Raw genomic sequence first — 21,281 nt, 5'->3', positions numbered from 1 at the left:
ACTGTAGATATCGCTTCAATGAAATTGCATCACAATGCTTTGCAGACCATTGTGACGTCATTGGTTACCATGACGTCACAATCAAATGACATTTCTAAGGGCTCTGCTACTGAAGCTGTTAGCAGTACTTTTCACACTAAGACACTGCTTATTACTGCCTACAAACTGAAAAAGTTGGAAGAATGATGTTGGATGATAAATAAAATCTCACCCTCGTGTCTTTTGATGTCAAATATATCAACACTCGTTGATAAAAGTCGGAAAACTCGTGTTGATATATTTGATATCAAAAGACACTCGGACGAGATTCTCTATTTGTTTGCCGTTTAACGCGGCAGTGATTATATTACGAACGAAGTCCAATGCCATCACCGAGCCTGACCTCCAAATCTTTAAGTGAGTGAGAGAGTAAATGAGTATGGTTTTACGCCGCTTTTAGCAATATTCTAGCAACAACACGGCGGGGGACACCAGAAATGGGCTTCACACAGTGCACCCATGTCGGGAATCGAACCCGGGAACGCTGCTTCCGGACCGCCCCAAAATCTTAGACAAGCACAGGTAGTTAGGAACCGGTTCAAACCAGTAATCGACAAATCTTTATCTATCAGCGAACTTTGTTGACACGGCTGTGGGGTATTTTCGGAAAAGGCATAATAATACGATATGTTCACATATTCTTTATATATATACTTACTTGACTCACATAGTCTATACATATATATATATACTTACTTGACTCCATCTCTTTTTACGCCGAATCTTTTTACTGTCTTTGAGGTGTACGATGAGTTTGTTATCATTCGGCAAAGTAAATTCTAGCTTGCCTCCATAAGGTGTTTTTACTTTCTTGGGCGATTCCAGTGTTATATCAACCTCCGAAAGCACCTCTCTGCAACACATTGACATAAAACAAATTAAGATATGTATTAAAGTCAACTCATTTACATATTAACACCTATGTATTCTTTACTCAGATGGTCGTTAGTGGCCGAAGGTCAGTACCGTATTTCCTCTAATAGACGCCTCAATTGTTCAGTGCAAAAAGGGGGCACGGATGGCCCAGTCGTCTAAGGCGCCGTGATTCGCTGTGCAGAGTTGCGTCCCTTGGGCATGCCAGAAACCTATGATTGTGGGTTCGAATCCCGGTTCGCCCCGATTATGTTTCTAGGTTTGTCAGCACCATACCCGTGCTCGTGGGTTTCACCGAAGGGGTACACGTCGGAGACCTGCATCACTTCGGGCTTTCCTCCCACATTAAGCTGACACGCCGCGATATAACTGGAATACTGTTAAAAGCGGCGTTAAACCCAACTCACTCACTCACTCACTCACTCAGTGCAAAAAATAGAAGCCGGGCCTCTAATAGACGCCGGGCCTCAAAGGCTTGTCCGAAATAAATAGAAGCCCGGGCGTCTAATAGAGGAAATACAGTATTAAGCAATTATCATTTAACTTTGCCTTCTCTTCTCTACTGTACGGCTCTGGTAGTGGAGCTTCTGTTCGGAGAGAGGAATATCGGCGGATCGATCCACAGGCCACGTCAAGGAAAATTGTTTTTCACCAAACCAGGTGAAAGCGGATCTCACAAATAACTGTCTATATTGATCTTCGATCTCTAACTATGTCTAATGTCTACAACTTTTAAACACATAGTTCCATGCCTCTAGAATAACGTAATAAAAACGTGATAGACAATTCCGGGTTTACATCCGAGAGACCCGTGAAGATTCCGGGGTAGAATAGGTCTTCAGCAACCCATGCTTGCCGTAAAAGGCGACTATGCTTGTGGTAAAAGGCGACTAACGGGATCGGGTGGTCAGGCTCGCTGACTTGGTTGATGCATGTCATTGATCCCAATTGCGTGGATCGATGGTCATGCTATTAATCACTGGATTGTCTGGTCGGTCCAGACTCGATTATTTACAGACCGCCATCATATAGCGTGAATATTGCTGAGTGCGGCGTTAAACAACCAACCAACCAACATTGGAGAAGTATGGGTGTTGAGATAACTATAGATACCCACCTGCATGCCTGTTGCATCGCCATGGCGAGACGCCTAACATACATGTTGACTGTCTTCTTTGGCCCTTTCCCACAGAAAGCATTGTCGAAGAATATGTTGGCTGTAAATGTAAAATCAATGGCGTAGTACATATAGCATTTATCTTCCAAAACTGGCTCCCACAGGAGATATCGCTTGGGTGAGATCAAGCGATATCTACACTGTAGATATCGCTGCAATGAAATCGCATCACAATGCTTTGCAGACCATTGTGACGTCATTGTTACCATGACGTCACAATCATTTATGACATCACTAATTTCTCTGCTACTGAAGCTGTAAGCAGTACTTTTTATACTAAGACACTGCTAATTACTGTCTACAAACTGAAAAAGTTGGAAAAATGATGTTGGATGATAAATAAAATCTCACCCTCGTGTCTTTTGATATCAAATATATCAACACTCGTTGATAAAAGTGGAAAAAATCCTTGGATAGCCTCGGAGTTTTCCCACTTTTATCAACTCGTGTTGATATATTTGATATCAAAAGACACGAGGGTGAGATTCTCTATATAGCTATCCATGAGGGTAAAATGATCGTATGCAGTAATTTTTGTTTACGTATTTTAGCGATTATTAAAGCCGATTGGTCAATTAAAGCCATATCACGTCCCAATGTCTCCTGAAGGGGACCGTGAAGATTCGGGCTAGAATAGGTCTTCAGCAACCCATGCTTGCCGTAAAAGGTGACTATGCTTGTCGTAAAAGGCGACTAACGGGATCGGGTGGTCAGACTCGCTGACTTGGTTGATGCATGTCATCGTGTCCCAATTGCGTGGATCGATGCCCATGATGTCAATCACTGGATTGTCAGGTCCAGACTCGATTATTTACGGACTGCCGTCATATAGCTGGAATATTGCTGAGTGCGGCGTTAAACAAATAAACACTGTAGATGATAAATACGATATCTCCAAACTTGCATCACGTGGGCTTTCCTCCAATGTCAAGGTGACACACCTAACGAGATATACCTAATTAATATTCAAAGCGACGTTAAACCATTCTCTCTGTATGCTTACCATCAAACTTATAGTGGTCTTTTGACTCCATCCCAAAAGCCTCCCTTGCACAGAAATTGGACTGATGAAGATCTAACCTGTAAAATGTATATATAAAAAATATACACCCTCATAATCACCCAATTTATTTTCAGGTAATGCATATGAAACGATAGCTTGTAAAAAATGCAATGCGTACAAAACTGCAAAGGAAATTTATATACAACAAAATTTCAAATTATGAAAACGTGTTACAACAAAAACTTACGATTTTATGCAAATTGTGTTAGTGGGGTGTGAACCCGGCGGGGCAGGACAGGCTTATCTCTTCGCGAACACCTGGTGTCATCACTGATTTTCAGTGATCACTCATTTCCTTTCCGCCGATATTTTCCTTTCACGCCCAATAGATTCTGTTTCGTCGGATAATCGAGCCTTGGTTATTCTCTTGCGGTGTCGTTTTATATTAAATTTGTAGGTACGTGAAGATCCGGGGTAGAATAGGTCTTAAGCAACCCATGCTTGCCGTCAAAAAAGCGACTATGCTTATCGTAAGAGGCGAATAACTGGATCGGCTGGTTAGGCTCGTTGGGTTGGTTGATGCATGTCATCGAGTCCCAATTGCGTGGATCGATGCTCATGATGTCAGTCACTGGATTGTCTGGTCCAGACTCGATTATTTACGGACCGCCGTCATATAGCTGTAATATTGCTGAGTGCGGCGTTAAACAACAAACAAACAAAGTTTTAGTGGGCATGTGCAGATAACTGGTGTTGGCAGTGGGCACTAACCTTATGTCGGCTTCAATATTTAATTTGAATTTTCATCAGTTGCCCTGTGTTGATCTCCAAACTTGGATACCTCAATATGGGCTTGATCAGATGAGGCCTACCTCGTTATGGACATGATCGATGCACCATTCCTGAATATGGACTTGATCAGCTGTAACACACCTCAATATGGACTTGATCAGCTGTAACATACCTCAATATGGACTTGATCAGCTGTGACATACCTCAATATGGACTTGATCAGATGTAACATACCTCAATATGGACTTGATCAGACGTACCATTCCTGAATATGGACTTGATCAGCTGTAACATACCTCAATATGGACTTGATCAGCTGTAACACACCTCAATATGGACTTGATCAGCTGTACCATACCTCAATATGGACTTGATCAGCTGTACCATACCTCAATATGGACTTGATCAGCTGTAACACACCTCAATATGGACTTGATCAGCTGTACCATACCTCAATATGGACTTGATCAGCTGTACGATACCTCAATATGGACTTGATCAGCTGTAACATACCTCAATATGGACTAGATCAGCTGTACCATACCTCAATATGGACTTGATCAGCTGTAACATACCTCAATATGGACTTGATCAGCTGTACCATTTCCTTCTGCTCCTCTTGCCACATGGTGGCACACAGGTGTATCATCGGGGTGTCGGTCCACGTGGCCTGCTTCAGTGGTTCTGCCTGTAAGGGGGGATGAGAAGGTCGAACAAAGATCACAATGGTATACTTTGGGAAGCAAGGTGTCTCACGTTCAGTTAAATTAAAACAAACAGAATCAGTATTTTATCCCGAAAGGGGTTCTTTTGCTGCAGAAAGGTGTAGACTTACGTAAAATGTCATGAAAGCTGCCGGGCAAAATAAAATATACACCCATGGTGTTTGAAGGTTTTCTCTTCATCACAAGTGAATTCCCTTTGATACACGTTTCTGCGCAATAAGCAATAGATAAATGTCTTTTTAAATGAAACAATGATTTATCTTAATAAAACGATGGTATCTCTTTACGAAACAAAAATTCTTTTGTATTGTCCTTTTGTATCGGCTATGACACAAATATTGAAGTGAAGTCGCCAATGTCTCGATTCTGTCGCAATCGTTTGGCAAGTTAACGCTGACAGTTCTGATGACCTACCCACTGCTCCTCCCTGTTTCTGTTGAGGATCAAGGATGAATCAAGCAGCACCCCGCAGTATAGGGGCTTCTGGAACAACCTGAAACACGTAATGTCATAATACACAGGGCATTCGGTATGGCAGACTTATTAGTTACAGACCATTTCATCTTGTAAGTGAGTGATTGAGTTTGGTTTAACGCCGCTTTTAACAGTATTCCAGTTATATAACGGCGTGTCAGCTTAATGTGGGAGGAAAGCCCGAAGTGATGCAGGTCCCAGACGTTTACCTCTTCGGTGAAATCCACGCGCACGGGTATGGAGCTGACAAACCTAGAAACATAATCGGGGCGAACCAGGATTCGAACCCACAATCATAGGTTTCTGGCGTGCCAAAGGGACACAACTCTGCGAAGGGAATTGCGGCGCCTTAGACGACTGGGCCACCCGTGCCCCCTCATCTTGTAAGGGGTGTGGGGTGGGGGGGGGGGGTGGGGGGGGGGGGGGGGGTGTGTTGGGGTGTGTGGGGGTGGGGGTGGGGGTGTGTGTGTGTGTGTGGGGGGGGGGGTAATTAGATACTTTCTCAGCTTCAACTACAAAACTAGACATGTTTGAGACCTGAATGAGCAGATCTATCCATACCTTTTATCCCATGTTATTTGGTGAAAGGTATTTCTTATGATTATGGAAATTGTTTCGTCGCTGTTATTTTATTGCAACACAGCGGGCCTTACTAATACCTACATCTGTAATCATTTTTTGGGCAAGGGGATTTTGGTTTCAGATCAGCATTTTATTCTTAACGTTTAGGTGCTCAATTATTATTTTTAACTAAATAGAAATAACAAACTGTATTCTTGGACACCTTAAAATTCTGTACAGGATGGTCAGACGTTTTGCTGATACTAAAGAAAAGTTACCATAGCGACTTGTGTAAATACTTTTCGTAAGTCTCTGAATGTGTGAATGACCTCTAAAAGTATAAGGGTGGCAAGGGTGGCCCAGTCGTCTAAGGCGCCGCGATTCGCTGTGCAGAGTTGCGTCCCCTGGGCACGCCAGAAACCTATGATTTTGGGTTCTAATCACGGTTCGCCCCGATTACGTTTCTAGGTTTGTCAGCACCATACCCGTGCTCGTGGGTTTCACCAAAGTGGTAAACGTCAGAGAGCTGCATCACGTTGGGCTCTCCTCCCACATTAAGCTGACACGCCGCGATATAACTGGAATACTGTTAAAAGCGGCGTTAAACCCAACTCACTCACTCACTCACTTCTCTAATATAGTTCTTACCTGCTTGTAGGCGTCATCCTGTTGCACTTTGGGGTCCATATGTGAAATCCTACACCGAATACGAGATATATAATCGAGGCAATTCCAATAGGAATCCAGTATACATAAGTATACGATGTCACCACCGTTAGTAAATCATTGGCATGGAAATAGTTTTCAATCAGTGTTGTCCCCATGACTTTGTTGACATAATCCGCATGCAGAACAGCGTATCCAAGGGCACAAAGTGTTGCTGGGAATGACAACAGCAATGGAACAGCAAAGCATAGTTCTTGTGCCAGTATTTTGCAGGCGTACTTCGATATCTTGTAGCATACTGCACTTGACACCACACTGATAGTTGCAACCACCCATGGTAGGGATAAGGATTCGTTCACAAGAGTCACGTCAGCATTGAAGGTACATCCACTGCTACGGGTCTTGACAAAGAAAAATGTTCTCCAACACTCAACACTGCCATGGTTGAAATACACGGATGCCAATAGAAGCATGACACAAACGTTAAACATAGAAATACACATATGTGCTTTTGTAGCACGCTTGCCAACTTCTGTCTTCACCCAGCTTAAACATCTGAAGTTGCTTGAAGCTCCCATGCCAGAATGGTTGGTTCTCGTTGCTGGAGGAAGACTTGTGTTGGTGTGAGTTCCCCGTGCATCATTTGTGGGAGTATTCTGTCCATGGTGTTGGGAAAGTTTGGGTACAAAATTATCCCAGTAGGAGATTGAGATGAGGACAAGTGAGATGGGCGCGAGACAGGCGAGCAAGACTGACTGCCTCACAACGTAGATCCGGTAGGTGAGACATGTAATGACTCCCGAATGGAGAAGAAACATTGACGTGTTCCAGAGTCTTAGGGAACAGCTCTTGTTGATGCAACTGCTTTGGCAGTCTCCACCACCACATCGACATCCAACAGGCTGGACAATCTTTAACATCCCCGGAACTGTTCCTACACTCACTGTCAAGATCAATCCAGTGATCGGGTCAAAACTAGGAAGGACATAGAAGATGAATAGGGTCAGACCTCCAGCGTGAAGCACTTCCGGTATAAGGGCCTGCAAGGAATTGTAACAAAACAGTTCTGAATAATCTGTATTCACTGTATATTGATACATCGTCACTGAAATTAGGTGCTCTTGGATATCAGTTATAATTAGAGAACAATAAGCGTGAATTAGTGCATCAGCATTGAACAAATTATACTTTTTCAGAATTATCGAAATCCATGCCTGTTGGTTATAGGTGAGGTGAAATGGGGTTTAACGTCGCGTCCAAGATTATTGCACTTGCGACGTGCATGCACGTGTATGTGTGTTTGTGTGGCTGCTTGTACTAGTCCGGACTGATGCCGATTTATGGTGCTAGCACACTGAGATACCATGCTGCAGATTAACATGGATACCCCACTCAGACACAGTATACTCCAAGCCGACCAGTCCTTGTTTTAGCCCCCTTAATACCGAGCGCCAGACAGGGTAACAACAAGTACCATCTTTTAACGTCATTTGGTATGACGCGGCTTGGGATCGAACCCCGGACCTTCCGCTTTCCGTGCGGACGCTCTACCACTAGACCAGGGAGGCCGTCCTGTTGGTTAAATATACATGTATGCAATATTTCCATAAAGTTTGTTCCTTCAGTTGTATATATATTAACTCGATGTCAATGATACACTGATCATTATCGGGGACACGGGTGGCACAGTCGTCTGAGGCGCCGCGATTCGCTGTGAAGAGGTGCGTTCCTTGGGCACGCCAGAAACCTCTGATTTTGGGTTCGAATCCCGGTTCACCCCGATTATGTTTCTAGGTTTGTCAGCACCATACCCGTGCTCGTGGATTTCACCGAAGTGGTAAACGTCACTTCGGGCTTTCCTCCCACATAAAGCTGACACGCCGCGATATAACTGGAATACTGTTAAAAGCGGTGTTAAACCCAACTCACTCACACACTCACTGATCATCATCTTTGGGCTATTTAGTAGGAGGCACTGAAAAGAATATGGCGTTTCATAATCCTGAATTCACAATCGTGAGCTATGTTGTCAAAATGTATTTCCTACCAAGATGAGTGACGGTAGGTGCAGTTCGCCAAGGTTCATGGTGAGTATCCTCCAAAGGCAAGAAAGGATAGTGAAGATATACGGAAGGATCATCACGCAAAGTAAGGCCCATATCCAATTGACATTGATGACCAGTTCCCTGGTGGACTCCGTGAGGTTTGTGCCCACGGGATTCCTGAATACGACATCAACGTCTCTGGACACGTGGATGTTGGACACCATCATCAGGAGGGACAGCTTGGAGGAGGTGGCTGTGAGGAGCACCAGACAAAAGAAGAGACTGCAGACAATGACGCGGATGATTTTGTACAGCAGGTCCCAGTCTTCTAATTCCGAGGAGCTGTCGCGATGCTTGTCGTGGGATTCTGGAGTGGTATCCCATCCAGCAGGTGCTCTGTAGAGAACAATTTCAGTATCATGTTTCCTTGAATTGGGGCGGTTGGGTAGCCTAGTGGTTAAAGCGTTCGCTCGTCACGCCAAAGACTGAAGTTCGATTCCCCACATGGGTACAATCTGTATGGCTAATTTCTGGTGTCACCCGCCGTGATAGTGTTGGAATATTTCTAAAAGGGGCGTAAAACTATACTCACTCATTCTTTGACTTAATAAAGTTAATAAGCAAAAACTATTTCACGTTTGGGCCTTCCTCACACTGAGGGCGCACGGGTGGCTCAGTCGTGTAAGGTTCCGCAATTCCAGTTGCATCCCTTGGGCATCCTTATGATAGTGGGTTCGAATCCCTGTTCGCCCCGATTATGTTTCTAGGTTTGTCATCAGTGACCATCATGGGTTTCACCAAAGTGGTAAACGTCTGAGACCTGCATCACTTCCGGCTTTCCCCCGACATCAAGCTGACACACCGTGATATAACTGGAATACTTTTCAAAGGGGTATTAAACCCACCCAATCACCCCCACACTAAAATGACATGACCGTGATACAACTGAAATACTGTTAAAGCTGTAGTTATATTTACTCCTAATATATGATACCAAAAAGACCTGAATAATTCTTTGAAGAATCGTTTAAAGCAACACACACCGGTACAAAATAACTCAGTCATGTATGGAATACTGTAAGGGACATTCTCGCGATCTCGCATTCTCGCGATCTCGACCTTTGGAAACGAGCTAAATATGTCCAAAACACGAGAATGCGAGATCGCGAGAACGCGAGATTTTGGCCAAATGCGAGATCGCGAGAATGTCCCTTACAGTATTCCATAGTCATGCATATATTCGTATGAATTTCATCTTTCTTATTCATTCTAGGGATAATTTGCAAGACAGTACAACGCTTCATGTATCCACTAACAAGCCATACAGCTGGAGTGAGTGGGTGAGTTTGATTTTACGCCGCTTTTAGCAATATTCCAGCAATATCACGGCGGGGGACACCAACCATACAGCTGGACCAAACAATTGCCAATGGTTATTTATTAACCAAGAGCACAGTCAACATTCACAATTACTTTTTGAGATGCGAGGGACGAACTTTAGTGAACACTAGACATTAAATATGACAACTAGGTTGTATGTGCCCATGGTACATACCGGTGCTCCGTTTTGTCGCTGGAGTTTGTGCTGGGAACATTATCCTGATCACCATTTTCAGAGCTGTGGCCCTTCTCAGGCGATGGCGGAACGACATCCCCTCTATCATGTACCCTGTATAGAAACATGCAACATGTCAGCGCTAGATGTCTTTCAGAGAACAAAGAAGACGTAGTCATCGATATCCCCCGCAATTTTAAATAAATATATGTAACTTGTTGCCATGGAAACTCGAAAATATTTTGTTTTAAAAATTCTAAACTGTCAAAAGCCCCAGTTCACCACTAGACCTATCTATGTGCCAAGTTTGGTGAAGAAATATATCCGGTTTTCAGGATCTGCACAAATAAGGAGCGCTGCCCCAATTTTAAGTCTTAGACAAAGATGTTGGTATGGGAACTCGGAAAAATACTTTTTACTAAATCTCAAACAATAAAAAAGCACCAGTTCACCACCAGACACTAAACTGTAATTACAAAGTTGGTCAAGAAATAATTACGGTTTTGAAGATCGGCTTCGCAAACGAGCACAACCGCAATTTCCAGCCTAGGTCAAACTCGAAAAAAATGGGTTTTCAATAATCCCAAACTATCAAAAGGCACCAATTCCCCACTAGACTTATCTGCCAAAAAGGGATATATACTACTCAGTAGGAATGACGGGCCACCTGGTTCTTTCATATTACTACTGTGAATCCTTCATGGCACCGGGTGGTCCTTAACGTCTTTTGAGTGGTATATGATGGGTCAGTAAGTCCAACTAAAGACCTCTGACACTGAATTAAAACTAGACTGCTTAGGTAATTTTGGGAATACAATAATCGCCCCACCATCGGACGTGCAACTTTTCAAAACTGACCGTCCGTCCGCCAGCTAAATAGACTCTCGGGTTGCCGGATAGGCGGGCATTTTAAACACTGTATATACGCTATAAACCCCGAGATTATTGTTTCGATCAAGATCACTCCCTGGGTTCAGAGTGACGCATTTCAAGATATCTGGAACGGACTATGATTAAAGTAATACAAGTCAAAACAAAGGAAAACGTGGTGGTGCCAAGTGTACATACTGGTGCCCTGTGCTGCCACCCACTGGACGTGGGTGTAGAGGAGACTGGGTATTGGCTGTGGGAGTACAAGACACGCCAGCAAAACTGCTAAAACTCACCAAACTTTAAGCTCATCCGATATTTCATCCTGGTCACTATTTGCATAGGCGGGATTCTGGTAAGTAAGCTGAAGGGGAAATAATATTATGTTCATATTCAAATTCTTCAGAATGGCCATCTTCCCGAGACAAGAGAGTTAACTGACTCTTAAAGTCCAGTTTCCACCCTTGCCGAACTTGGCTGGAATTACTGGGCTCGATCATAGCGCAACCAGTGGCTATTACCAGTTATGTCCCTTCTAAGCCTCTCCTATGGACCAATCAGATTCCACCTCTCGTATCACTTGCGTTTGCTTCACACAAAATGGTGGCGCCTAGTCAAGACGATCTGATCGATAATCAAGATCCATATTGTGATAAAACGGGTCTTACATCGCGAAATGCATCAAATCACGTGAGCACCTTCAATTAAAACATGAAAAGATTTGGAAAATATCGGCAGACAAGTAGTTGGCGGTGCCTTGGAAAATATCTCTCGACGCCAGGTTGACAGTGCACATGCTTTGCAAATCCTGCAATCGACCGAAACCTTCTCGACAGTTTACGAACCGGATATCGATTTCGGTGCGCGGTTTTGATTGGACTATGCAAAGACTCGTTAGTCCAGCCAAAATGTAACCCCATAATACCAGCCTAGTTCGGCAAGTGTGGAAACTGGACTTTTAAAGTCAGCTAATTGACCTCGGGAAGATGCAATTTGGCTGGACTAACGAGTCTATGCATAGTCCAATCAAAATCGATTAGCGAACTAGACATCCGGTTCGTAAACAACATGGATTTAAAGGTGCAGATTTCAGTCGACAGCAGGATTTGCAAAGCATGTGCACTGTCAACATGGCGTTGATAGATATTTTCCAAATCTTTTCATGTTTTTAATCAAGATGCTCAAATAATTTGATGCACTTCGCGAGGTAAGACAAGTTTTACTGCAACATAGATCTTGATTATTGATCAGATCGTCTTGACGGGGCGCCGCCATTTTTTTTTAAGCAAGCACAAGTGTTCTGATCAAGGTGGAATCTGATTGGTCAATAATAGGAGGGACATAGCCACTCGTAATAGCCACTGGTGGTGCTGCGATGGAGCCACGAAATGCCAGCATAGTTCAGCAGGGGTGGAAATTGAACTTTTGTTGGCAGTTAATACCTCTGGAAGATGTCCTAGTGTATCATGTGGTCAACTTTCTAGATGTTTTTGGCACCATAGACAAAGTTGTTAAAGATACCTAAAGCAACCCGAGACCCACATATCAGATCAAATCAGGCCGAGGGCTGGGGTCTCGGGTGAATATGCGGTATGATATGAAAACCGCTATATAATACCCTTTTTCTATCATAAACCATGACCTGAGATTGTTAAATGTAACTATTTGCAAGTCAGTGCAATACATTTTCACCTTTAACCTATGGCGCCCTAGTCTTTGACCTTGTAATTAACTGACTGAATTATCAGTTAGATACTAGACGGGCACTGGTAAGCTCCACCGAGAAAGAGGAAAATATCGCCTAATCGACACCGGCCTTCAATCCTTGAAAAACGAATTGTTCAGAGACAACTTGACAGAAATCTGCAGAACTACAGATAAGCAGCGTATTTGCATATACTCAACAACAAAAGTTCCTGTGCCACCAATATTAAAGTGTATTTTTCAAACAAGTAAAGTTGGGTTTCAATATTGTAGTACATGTATGGAATCAAGTCACAAAAACGTGACTGCTACAGAAAAGCATGCATTCCATGCAAAAGTTGACTTTTATGCAAGACCCAAGCATTTCACTACCCAAGAATGGGTATAAAAACATGTGCGTTAATGGGATTCCATATGCATTGTTTAGCATCGTGCTGACAATAACCACTCAGAAAAACAACAAAATTACGCAATCATTCAACATTAAGAAATGCCATGCCTGTCCGAAAATGAGCGGCTGCGAGCCAGTGGTATGCTTGAAGCAGGATCATGTCAACGTGATGGTGCAAGACAATTTAACGTCCACAGAAACACCATTTGGTGTTTATGGCAACGTTGGCAACAGACGAATGCAGTCAGAGACCATCCTCGGAGTGTCAGGCCACGCGTAACCAATAATCGACAAGACAACTGGATTCGAACAACACACCTACGAAATCGATTCCAGCCAGCAACAGTGACTGCAAGAAGCATCCTTGACCTTCGACGAATATCTTCACAAACCGTACGTCGTCGCCTCAGATGTGTAGGGATTGCCACCAGAAGACCCGCCAGACGTCCTATTTTGGCAGGAAACCACCGTCAAGCACGTCTACAGTGGTGCAGACAGCGTCTAACGCTGGACAGCCATGCAGTGGGGACAAGTTCTATTCACTGGCGAGTCTCGTTTTCACCTCAGCGATGGACGCTTTCGAGTGTACCGACATCGAAGTGAACGTTACGTCAATCATGGTGTCATGGAAGAAGATCGGTTCGGGGCGGCAGCGTTATGGTATGGGATGGGATTACAACAAGACAGAGGATCCGTTTGATAGTGGTAGAGGGAAATATCAATGGACAGCGCTACCGCGACGAGATCATCGGCCCTATTGTTCTACCGTTTTTGCGTCGTCATGGCCCAGGCATAACCTTTCAACATAACAACGCCCGGCCTCATATTGCTCGACTTGTTCAGGATTCTCTTCAACAAAACAACGTGAATATCATCCCCTGGCCGACTCGCTCCCCTGATCTCTCACCAATCGAGCACATGTGGGATGAGATGGATCGGCGCCTTCGACGTCAACCACGTGTTCCACAGACACGCCAGGAACTTCGAAACATGCTCCAGCAAATATGGACAGATATCCCACAGGACTTTGCGCGACGCCTGGTCCATTCTATGAGACGAAGATGTGTTGCTTGCATCGCAACCAGAGGTGGACACACACGCTATTGATTTGTAAATTGACATTTTGGTATGTTCATGTTGTTGTTTTTATGAAATCACGCATTTTCTGAAGTCAGTATGGCAAATTAAACCATTTGAACCGTTACAGGAGTCTTTTATCTGTAGCAAACCGAAATTGTTTCAGATTTGGGAAAAAACATAACTTTGCATTAAAATCTTATTCAATGTCAATGGAACCTTTGTTGTTCAGTATATAACGTACGAGTGTCGAAAAATTGAATTGACCTCGGAAGGTGCCGTTCGCCTCTGAACCTGTATGACATAAATACTCGTATGCATTGCAAAAGTAAAATAAAGTATATGGTCACATTTCGTAATGGTACATGGGAGTTGGGTTAGCCCCGTAGGCCCGGATTCGAGTCAAGTTTCCACCCTTGCCGAACTAGGCTAGTATTGTGGAGTAATATTTTGCCTGGAGTAACGAGTCTATACATAAATCCAATCAAAATCGTGTAACGAAATCGATATCCGGTTCGTAAACTGTCGAGCAGATTTCGGCCGATTGCAGGATTTGCAAAGCATGTGCACCGACAACTCGACGTCAACAGTTATCCAAACATTTTCATGTTTTTATTCAAGATGCTCTAATGATTTGATGCATTCGCACTTTAGAACATATAGCTTGACTATCGATCAGATCGTCTTGACTGGACGAGGGGCGGTCGGGTAGCCTAGTGGTTAAAGCGTTCGCTCGTTACGCCGAAGACCCGGGTTCGATTCCCGACATGGGCACAATGTGTGAAGCCCATTTCTGGTGTCCCCCGCCGTGATATTGCTGGAATATTGCTAAAAGCGGCGTAAAACCATACTCACTCACTCACTAACTTGACTGGACGCCGCCATTTTCTTTGAAGCAAATGCAAGTGATATGCGAAGTGGAATTTGATTGGTCAATAGGAGAGGCAAAGAAGGGACAAAACTGCATGGTAATAGCCACTGGTGGCGATGCGATCGAGCCCAGAAATTCCAGCTTAGTTCGGCAAGCGTGGAAACTGGACTTTAATAGTTAGTTAACTTCCTTGCCTCGGGAAGATGTCCTCCGCCCTGATATTGCTTGAATATTGCCTAAAGCGGAGTGAAACAATATTCTCTATCTTGTAATGGTAGATATGTAAAACAGCAACATTTCTGTTCGTAAAACCACACCCTCACACATTCATGTTATACTCTTCTGGGGTTTTGCTCTGTTAAATGATACAGACACACCATAACTGTCGACACAATCACATTAAAGAGGGGCCCATGCTTCTGGGATGCTCTCACAGTTGATGTTAACCAAGTGTCGCATGTTACCTTAAAACATGCTTGTCAAAAGGTCGTTCCTACAACAAACGCTGTAAATGAGCCTTAAAAGGCACTGAAAAACTGAAAAAGTGAATAATCCTAGATAATAGTCTAGACACAGGTAACAGGATACGATGTCAAGAATATAAAACAGCTGGTAGAACCAGTCAGAGGTGAAGGATAGAGTTAAAACTAAATCTCTTTTAACAAATGAGTCTGCCAGTTCGGACGACTATTTAGAAATTTTAAGAGGGTATTCTGGTATTTAGTGTGATACGCGGGTGTACGTAAAAATGGTGTACGTAAAAATGTGCTTTATATCATATCTTATCCATACTTTCGCAGTTATTTACCTTCATATCCCACCCTTTTTTTTCAATGCTTTTGAGTGAGTGAGTGAGTAAGTTGGGTTTAACGCCGCTTTTAACAGCATTCCATTTATATCGCGGCGTGACAGCTTAATGTGGGAGGAAAGCCCGAAGTCATTCAGGTCTCAGACGTTTACCACTTCGGGGAAACCCACGAGCACGGGTATGGTGCTGACAAACCTAGAAACATAATCGGTGCGAACCAGGATTCGAACCCACGATCATAGGTTTCTGGCGTACCCAAGGGACGCAACTCTGCACAGCGAATCGCGGCGCCTTACACGACTTGGCCACGAGTTTGGTTTATAAGTTTTATGTTTGTGTTATTGCTAATGAAAAGTATATGTTAACTCAAGCGGTAGTCTTGAAGGGTTTGAAATAACCCTGATGGAGAATAGCGCCAAGGGAAGAATGAAAAGTACGACTTAACAAATCCCTCTGGCATCTTCACAATATACAAGGGAGTTAATCATTCACTATGTTTAACTCTTGTGTGAGATCACAGCTGTTAATACCGGGTGTCACAAGTGGGGCGGATAGCTCACCTCGTCATGAATACCTGGTATATCAGCGCTGACGTGTTGGATTTATTCTTATTAATCTGAAATTCTTGGAAAATACTTGGTAATCTAAGGAGGAAGTTGAATATCAAACACACATTCGGAGAAACGGAAAACACTCATAGTCAGCAATAAGAGAAGATCCAATAAAAGGGAAATATGTCAATAACTTTATGCGTCCATTGTAACAGATCGCGGGCCTTTCATCGAGTTAATGTATACACGTATCTATGTACTGCTGTCGCGTTGTCACATTGAATATCCTATAATATCAAAGAGCGACATCGCGACATATTGACCTTCTGTGTTTAAATACAAAGAAACCAACACGCAATATTTTCATCAAGGAAGTTATACAGGTATACATGTATGTTCTGGGTGGCTACACACACAGTCAAATCGGTCATTCATGCATACATATACAAATGACGAACTAGTGTTTGTTATTACTATTCCGTAGCAACCCATGCTTGCCGTAAAAGGCGATTTTGCCTGCTGGAAAAGTCGACCATGCTTGTCGTAAAAGGCGAGTAGCTTGTCGTAAGAGGCGACTAACGGGATCGGGTGGTCGGGCTGTGTGACTTGGTTGATGCATGTCATCGTATCCCAAATGCGTAGATCGTAGCTTATGATATCAATCACTGGATTGTCTGGTCCAGACTCGATTATTTACAGACCGCCGTCATAAAGCTGGAATATTGATGAGTTGGCGTTAAACAACTAACAAGCAAGAGTTTTCAGAATTCGTTCCCACACAGCACCAATGTATAAAAACCGACTTATTGCATGGCTACAGGCGCCGTGTTTATTTGTTTTTGGTTTGAGAAAGTTACATGGGAATGAGTAATAGTGGGGGAAAAAAGAAAAAGAAACTTTCTTTTTGTCTTACATGTGTATAATGATATGCGTCCATACGAAATACTTAAATGATTATGAAAACATTCCTACATTCCTAGATGTAAAATTATCACACTAAACATGTTTGTGTTATTCGGCACAATTATAGTGAGTGAGTATGGTTTAACGCCGCTTTTAGCAATATTCCAGCAATATCACAGTGGGGGACACCAGAAATGTACACATTGTACCCATTGTACCCATGTCGGGAATCGAACCCGGGTCTTTGGCGTGACGAGCGAACGCTTTAACCACTAGGCCACCCGACCGCCCTCTGCACAATGATAAGAGGGAGTCACGCTCTTTCCTAGACTTGTTCACCTGCCCTAGAGCGGTTTCGCTCATCGCCTGCAGCCGCCGGGATGCGAAGGGCAGGCCAGTATATATCAGACCTATTTTTCAATACAGCATTTCGCTGCGGTGATACGTTGACCTTTTCCGGGTAGCGGGTATGTCAGTCGAGAGGGACGGGGACTGACATATAGCACATCGCTATGCGGGAAACGCTAACCAAGTTTCCTGGTGTGTGTGTGTGTGTGTGTGTGTGTGTGTGTGTGTGTGTGTGCACAATTAAGACCTATCTATTGTCATTGGTGGTAATTTATACAGAAATAATGATTTTTTTCGAAATAAAGAGGGGGGTGGGCAACCCCCCCCCCCCCCCCCCCGTATCCGCCCATGCAGAGCCATTAGTGATGTCATTTGATTGTGACGTCATGATAACCAATGACGTCACAATGGTCTGCAAGGGGGAACGTATGTGCTTTTCAATTTGCAAGCATCCGGTTACCATGGCCGTTGCCGTGATGCGTTTGGGCGATCGGTTTTATTGACATCTGCTTAGTATTTTTATCATCAATTTTCATTTTTCCAGACAAGGTAATTGTTAAATTTTAGAAACTTTGACAACAATTTCCCAGATATTTAAATGACAACTTTTCATGCAATGTTGCTTGGGGTGACGTTTCTTTTGCGGTTCAGTATATTACATAATTTTTATTTTAAACAGAATTCTACCACATGCAAATTACAATGTTCTACCTTGCGTGTTTCACATGTGCACTTTATAACAGTATAGGTACTTGCATCAATAGGTAGGTATGCTACACAATTTCTTTGCGCCGCGTTGATCCTTTGGATTAAAATTATGTTGTTTATGGTAGTTATGAATTACCGTAAATAACTCAGCAAATACTGGAAATAAAACAGCATGAATTATGTTACGCGGACCTTTAAAACTAGGTCCGTGGTTTGTGCAACCTAAGACAATCGACTTGAAATACCCCAGCATGTGTGACTCGAGCCGTTCAGATTGTAATTCATAAGCTCTGGCTAACACGCAATACAGTGTTAACCAGGAAGTACAGCTGGATATGATTGGGTAATGACGACCTATTCAACGAGCAAGATTCTCCGATATGGAGCCTGACTTCATGAATACAACACAATCCATTACAAACCATGGGTATCTACACAAAGACATACTTAGAAATACCCTGGGAGGTGTCAGTGCTGACAATTAACATGAGGGGACAAGTTTGACCTCACATACAGGAACAAGTTTCTGACTAGCAAACACACTCATTTGCGCATATATCAAGTGTTAGTGGCTTCAGATTAACTCCGCCGTGTGCAAAACTTCAGTTGAACCTTGGCGGTGGGGTAGCCTAGTGGCTAAACATCGTCACGACGAAGTTCCGGGTTCTATTCCCTTCATGGTGTCAGATTGGATGCCCACTTTTGGTGTCCCTCGATTTGATATTGCGGTAACGTTGCTAAATGCGCTGAAAATCCCATTCATTCATTCATTCATTCATTCATTCCCTCAGGATGAATCAGGGATTCTCACACCCACACCATATGGGATTTTGACACCTGTGCTCGACAAACCTAATGTGAACAGGTGATACGATGAAAATATATTTTCTTACTTTTCCCTTTTTTAATCCATGTTATTTTCATTTGAATAGCAACATATTTTACAGCTGAACATAAATTATCGTTTTAAAATTTATACAGACGCTACCGGCAATTCGAAACAAAACATATCAGCTGAAAGGAAAGAAATTATTCGGAATGTAGTTGCACTTGGCTATAAAACTGTTTGAATATCTGATGATTTGTAACCTGATTATAATAATGAGACGATGTGGTGATATATGGCAATGGCAACGATATTGGTGATACCAATGACGACGATGATGACGACGACGACGATGATGATGATGATGATGTCGACGACGACGATGATGATGATGTCTACGCACATGCACAGCCTTGGTCATTGTCAGGTTATATTTTCCCTTCACGACAGTTGTGTTAGGCCGATGATGTAATGGTTATTACTGGTATACAATTTTATCAGATTATTTGAAATATGATGTGTAAGATGTGTGTCTGTGCTTTATGTGTGTATATGTCTGTGCATGTTTTTGACAACCTGGTACAAAGAAAACTACTAATGGCACCCCTAAGTACTTCTGTATACTTATATATATATGTGTGTGTGTGTGTGTGTGTTATATTCGGCAATATTCAAGCTATATGACGGCGGCCTGTAAGTAATCGAGACTGGACCAGACAATCCAGTGATTGATATCAGGAGCATCGATCCACGCAATATATATATATATGTGTGTGTGTGTGTGTGTGTGTGTGTGTGTGTGTGTGTGTGTGTGTGTGTGTGTGTGTGTGATGCACTCGGCAATATTCAAGCTATATGACGGCGGCCTGTAAGTAATCGAGACTGGACCAGACAATCCAGTGATTGATATCAGGAGCATCGATCTCCACGCAATATATATATATATATATATATATATATATATATATATATATATATATATATATATATATATATATATATATATATACATATATATATATATATATATATATATATATATACAAAAATGAGGTAAATGTTCACTCGGTGTACATGTAATATATAATAAAATAATAAAGTCCACGTTAGTCCATCATCTTCTTTATATCAGTTTCATACATATATATATATATATATGTGTGTGTGTGTGTGTGTGTGTGTGTGTGTGTGTTTATTGCGTGGATCGATGCTCATGATATCAATGTATGTATGTATGTATGTATGTATGTATGTATGTATGTATGTGTGTATGGATGTATATTAGCGTTAAGAAACGAAAGCTTGATATGTCTGTATTTTGGGCCAATGGCCTCTATATTGAATAAATTTTCTTGTCTTGTCTTGACAAAGGAGGGCTGGCTGAATAAATCTGAGTGGCACTACGAAGGGTGTATTAAACTACCTTAACTGTTTGCATATACCGACTAGATACTGTCCATGTTTACAGGCAGCGTATTTCTGCAGGCATCAAAGTGACTAGGTGTTCTCTGATAATGATAATGGTCGAAACACAAACAGCCATGAGATGGGCGTGTTGCATGGGCAGGTCAGTTCAAGAGGGAAAACCGCTTCCGTGGTGTGGTGGTAGAGCTTCCGCCCGGAGAGCGGAAGTTCCGGGGTTCGATCCCCGTCCGCGTCATACCAAAATACGTTAAACGATGGTACTTGTTGTTACCCTGTCTGGCGCTCGGCATTAAAGGGCTAAAACAAGGACTGGTCGGCTCGGATATTCATGTTAAACTGCGGCATGGTATCTCAGTGAGCTAGCACTATAAATCGGCATCAGTCCGGACTAGTACAAGCAGCCACACAAACACACACACCTACATGCATGTCGCTATATAAGTGCAATAATCTTGGACGCGACGTTAAACCCCATTTCATCTCACCTCAAGAGGGAAAGAGAGAGCTTGAAGATGATACAAGATCAGGAAGCACAAAACTGCCACCATTAAAGAAAATGTTGATAAAATAAATGATGAGATTATTGATGATCGACAGCTCCCACGCGTCACGTTTATTGACGTTGTTTTAAAGCCGAGCCAGCGGATTTTGTTTATATGGATCTTGGGTTCATCGCTATCAGCCAGAGGCTGAGTTTAAAAAGTTTAGAAATTTATGTAATTTTGAGTGATTCAACCATTTCAATTTAGCCGTGAGGTGACATGATAATATTGCTTAGAATCACATACGCTAATTCACGATTTATTAATTGATTACAACAGACCAGATAAAGAAATTTGTAGACGTGCTTAGACTCAGCTAAGGATAGTTATGTTTATTGCCAGTCGAA

At 42.8% G+C, this 21,281-nt stretch overlaps 1 protein-coding gene across 1 annotated transcript in view; it reads right to left on the bottom strand.

Annotated features, from left to right (window-relative positions):
• The window catches only part of LOC139464157 (chitin synthase chs-1-like), a 29,611-nt gene that overhangs the window by 7,384 nt on the left and 946 nt on the right, over positions 1-21,281 (bottom strand). Inside the window, exons 2-10 of the mRNA XM_071245686.1 lie at positions 11,077-11,144; positions 9,911-10,024; positions 8,358-8,751; positions 6,293-7,350; positions 5,024-5,102; positions 4,460-4,572; positions 3,093-3,169; positions 2,030-2,129; positions 736-892 (exon numbers count right to left, since the gene is read on the bottom strand). Of these exons, the coding sequence (XP_071101787.1) occupies positions 736-892; positions 2,030-2,129; positions 3,093-3,169; positions 4,460-4,572; positions 5,024-5,102; positions 6,293-7,350; positions 8,358-8,751; positions 9,911-10,024; positions 11,077-11,144 (2,160 nt within the window). The remainder of the gene's footprint in view (positions 1-735; positions 893-2,029; positions 2,130-3,092; positions 3,170-4,459; positions 4,573-5,023; positions 5,103-6,292; positions 7,351-8,357; positions 8,752-9,910; positions 10,025-11,076; positions 11,145-21,281) is intronic.

Source organism: Haliotis cracherodii, unplaced genomic scaffold, assembly GCF_022045235.1.
Source record: "Haliotis cracherodii isolate W230 unplaced genomic scaffold, xgHalCrac1.p SCAF_16, whole genome shotgun sequence".
Lineage (NCBI taxonomy): Eukaryota > Metazoa > Mollusca > Gastropoda > Lepetellida > Haliotidae > Haliotis > Haliotis cracherodii.
This window is presented reverse-complemented; position numbering and strand designations above follow the sequence as displayed.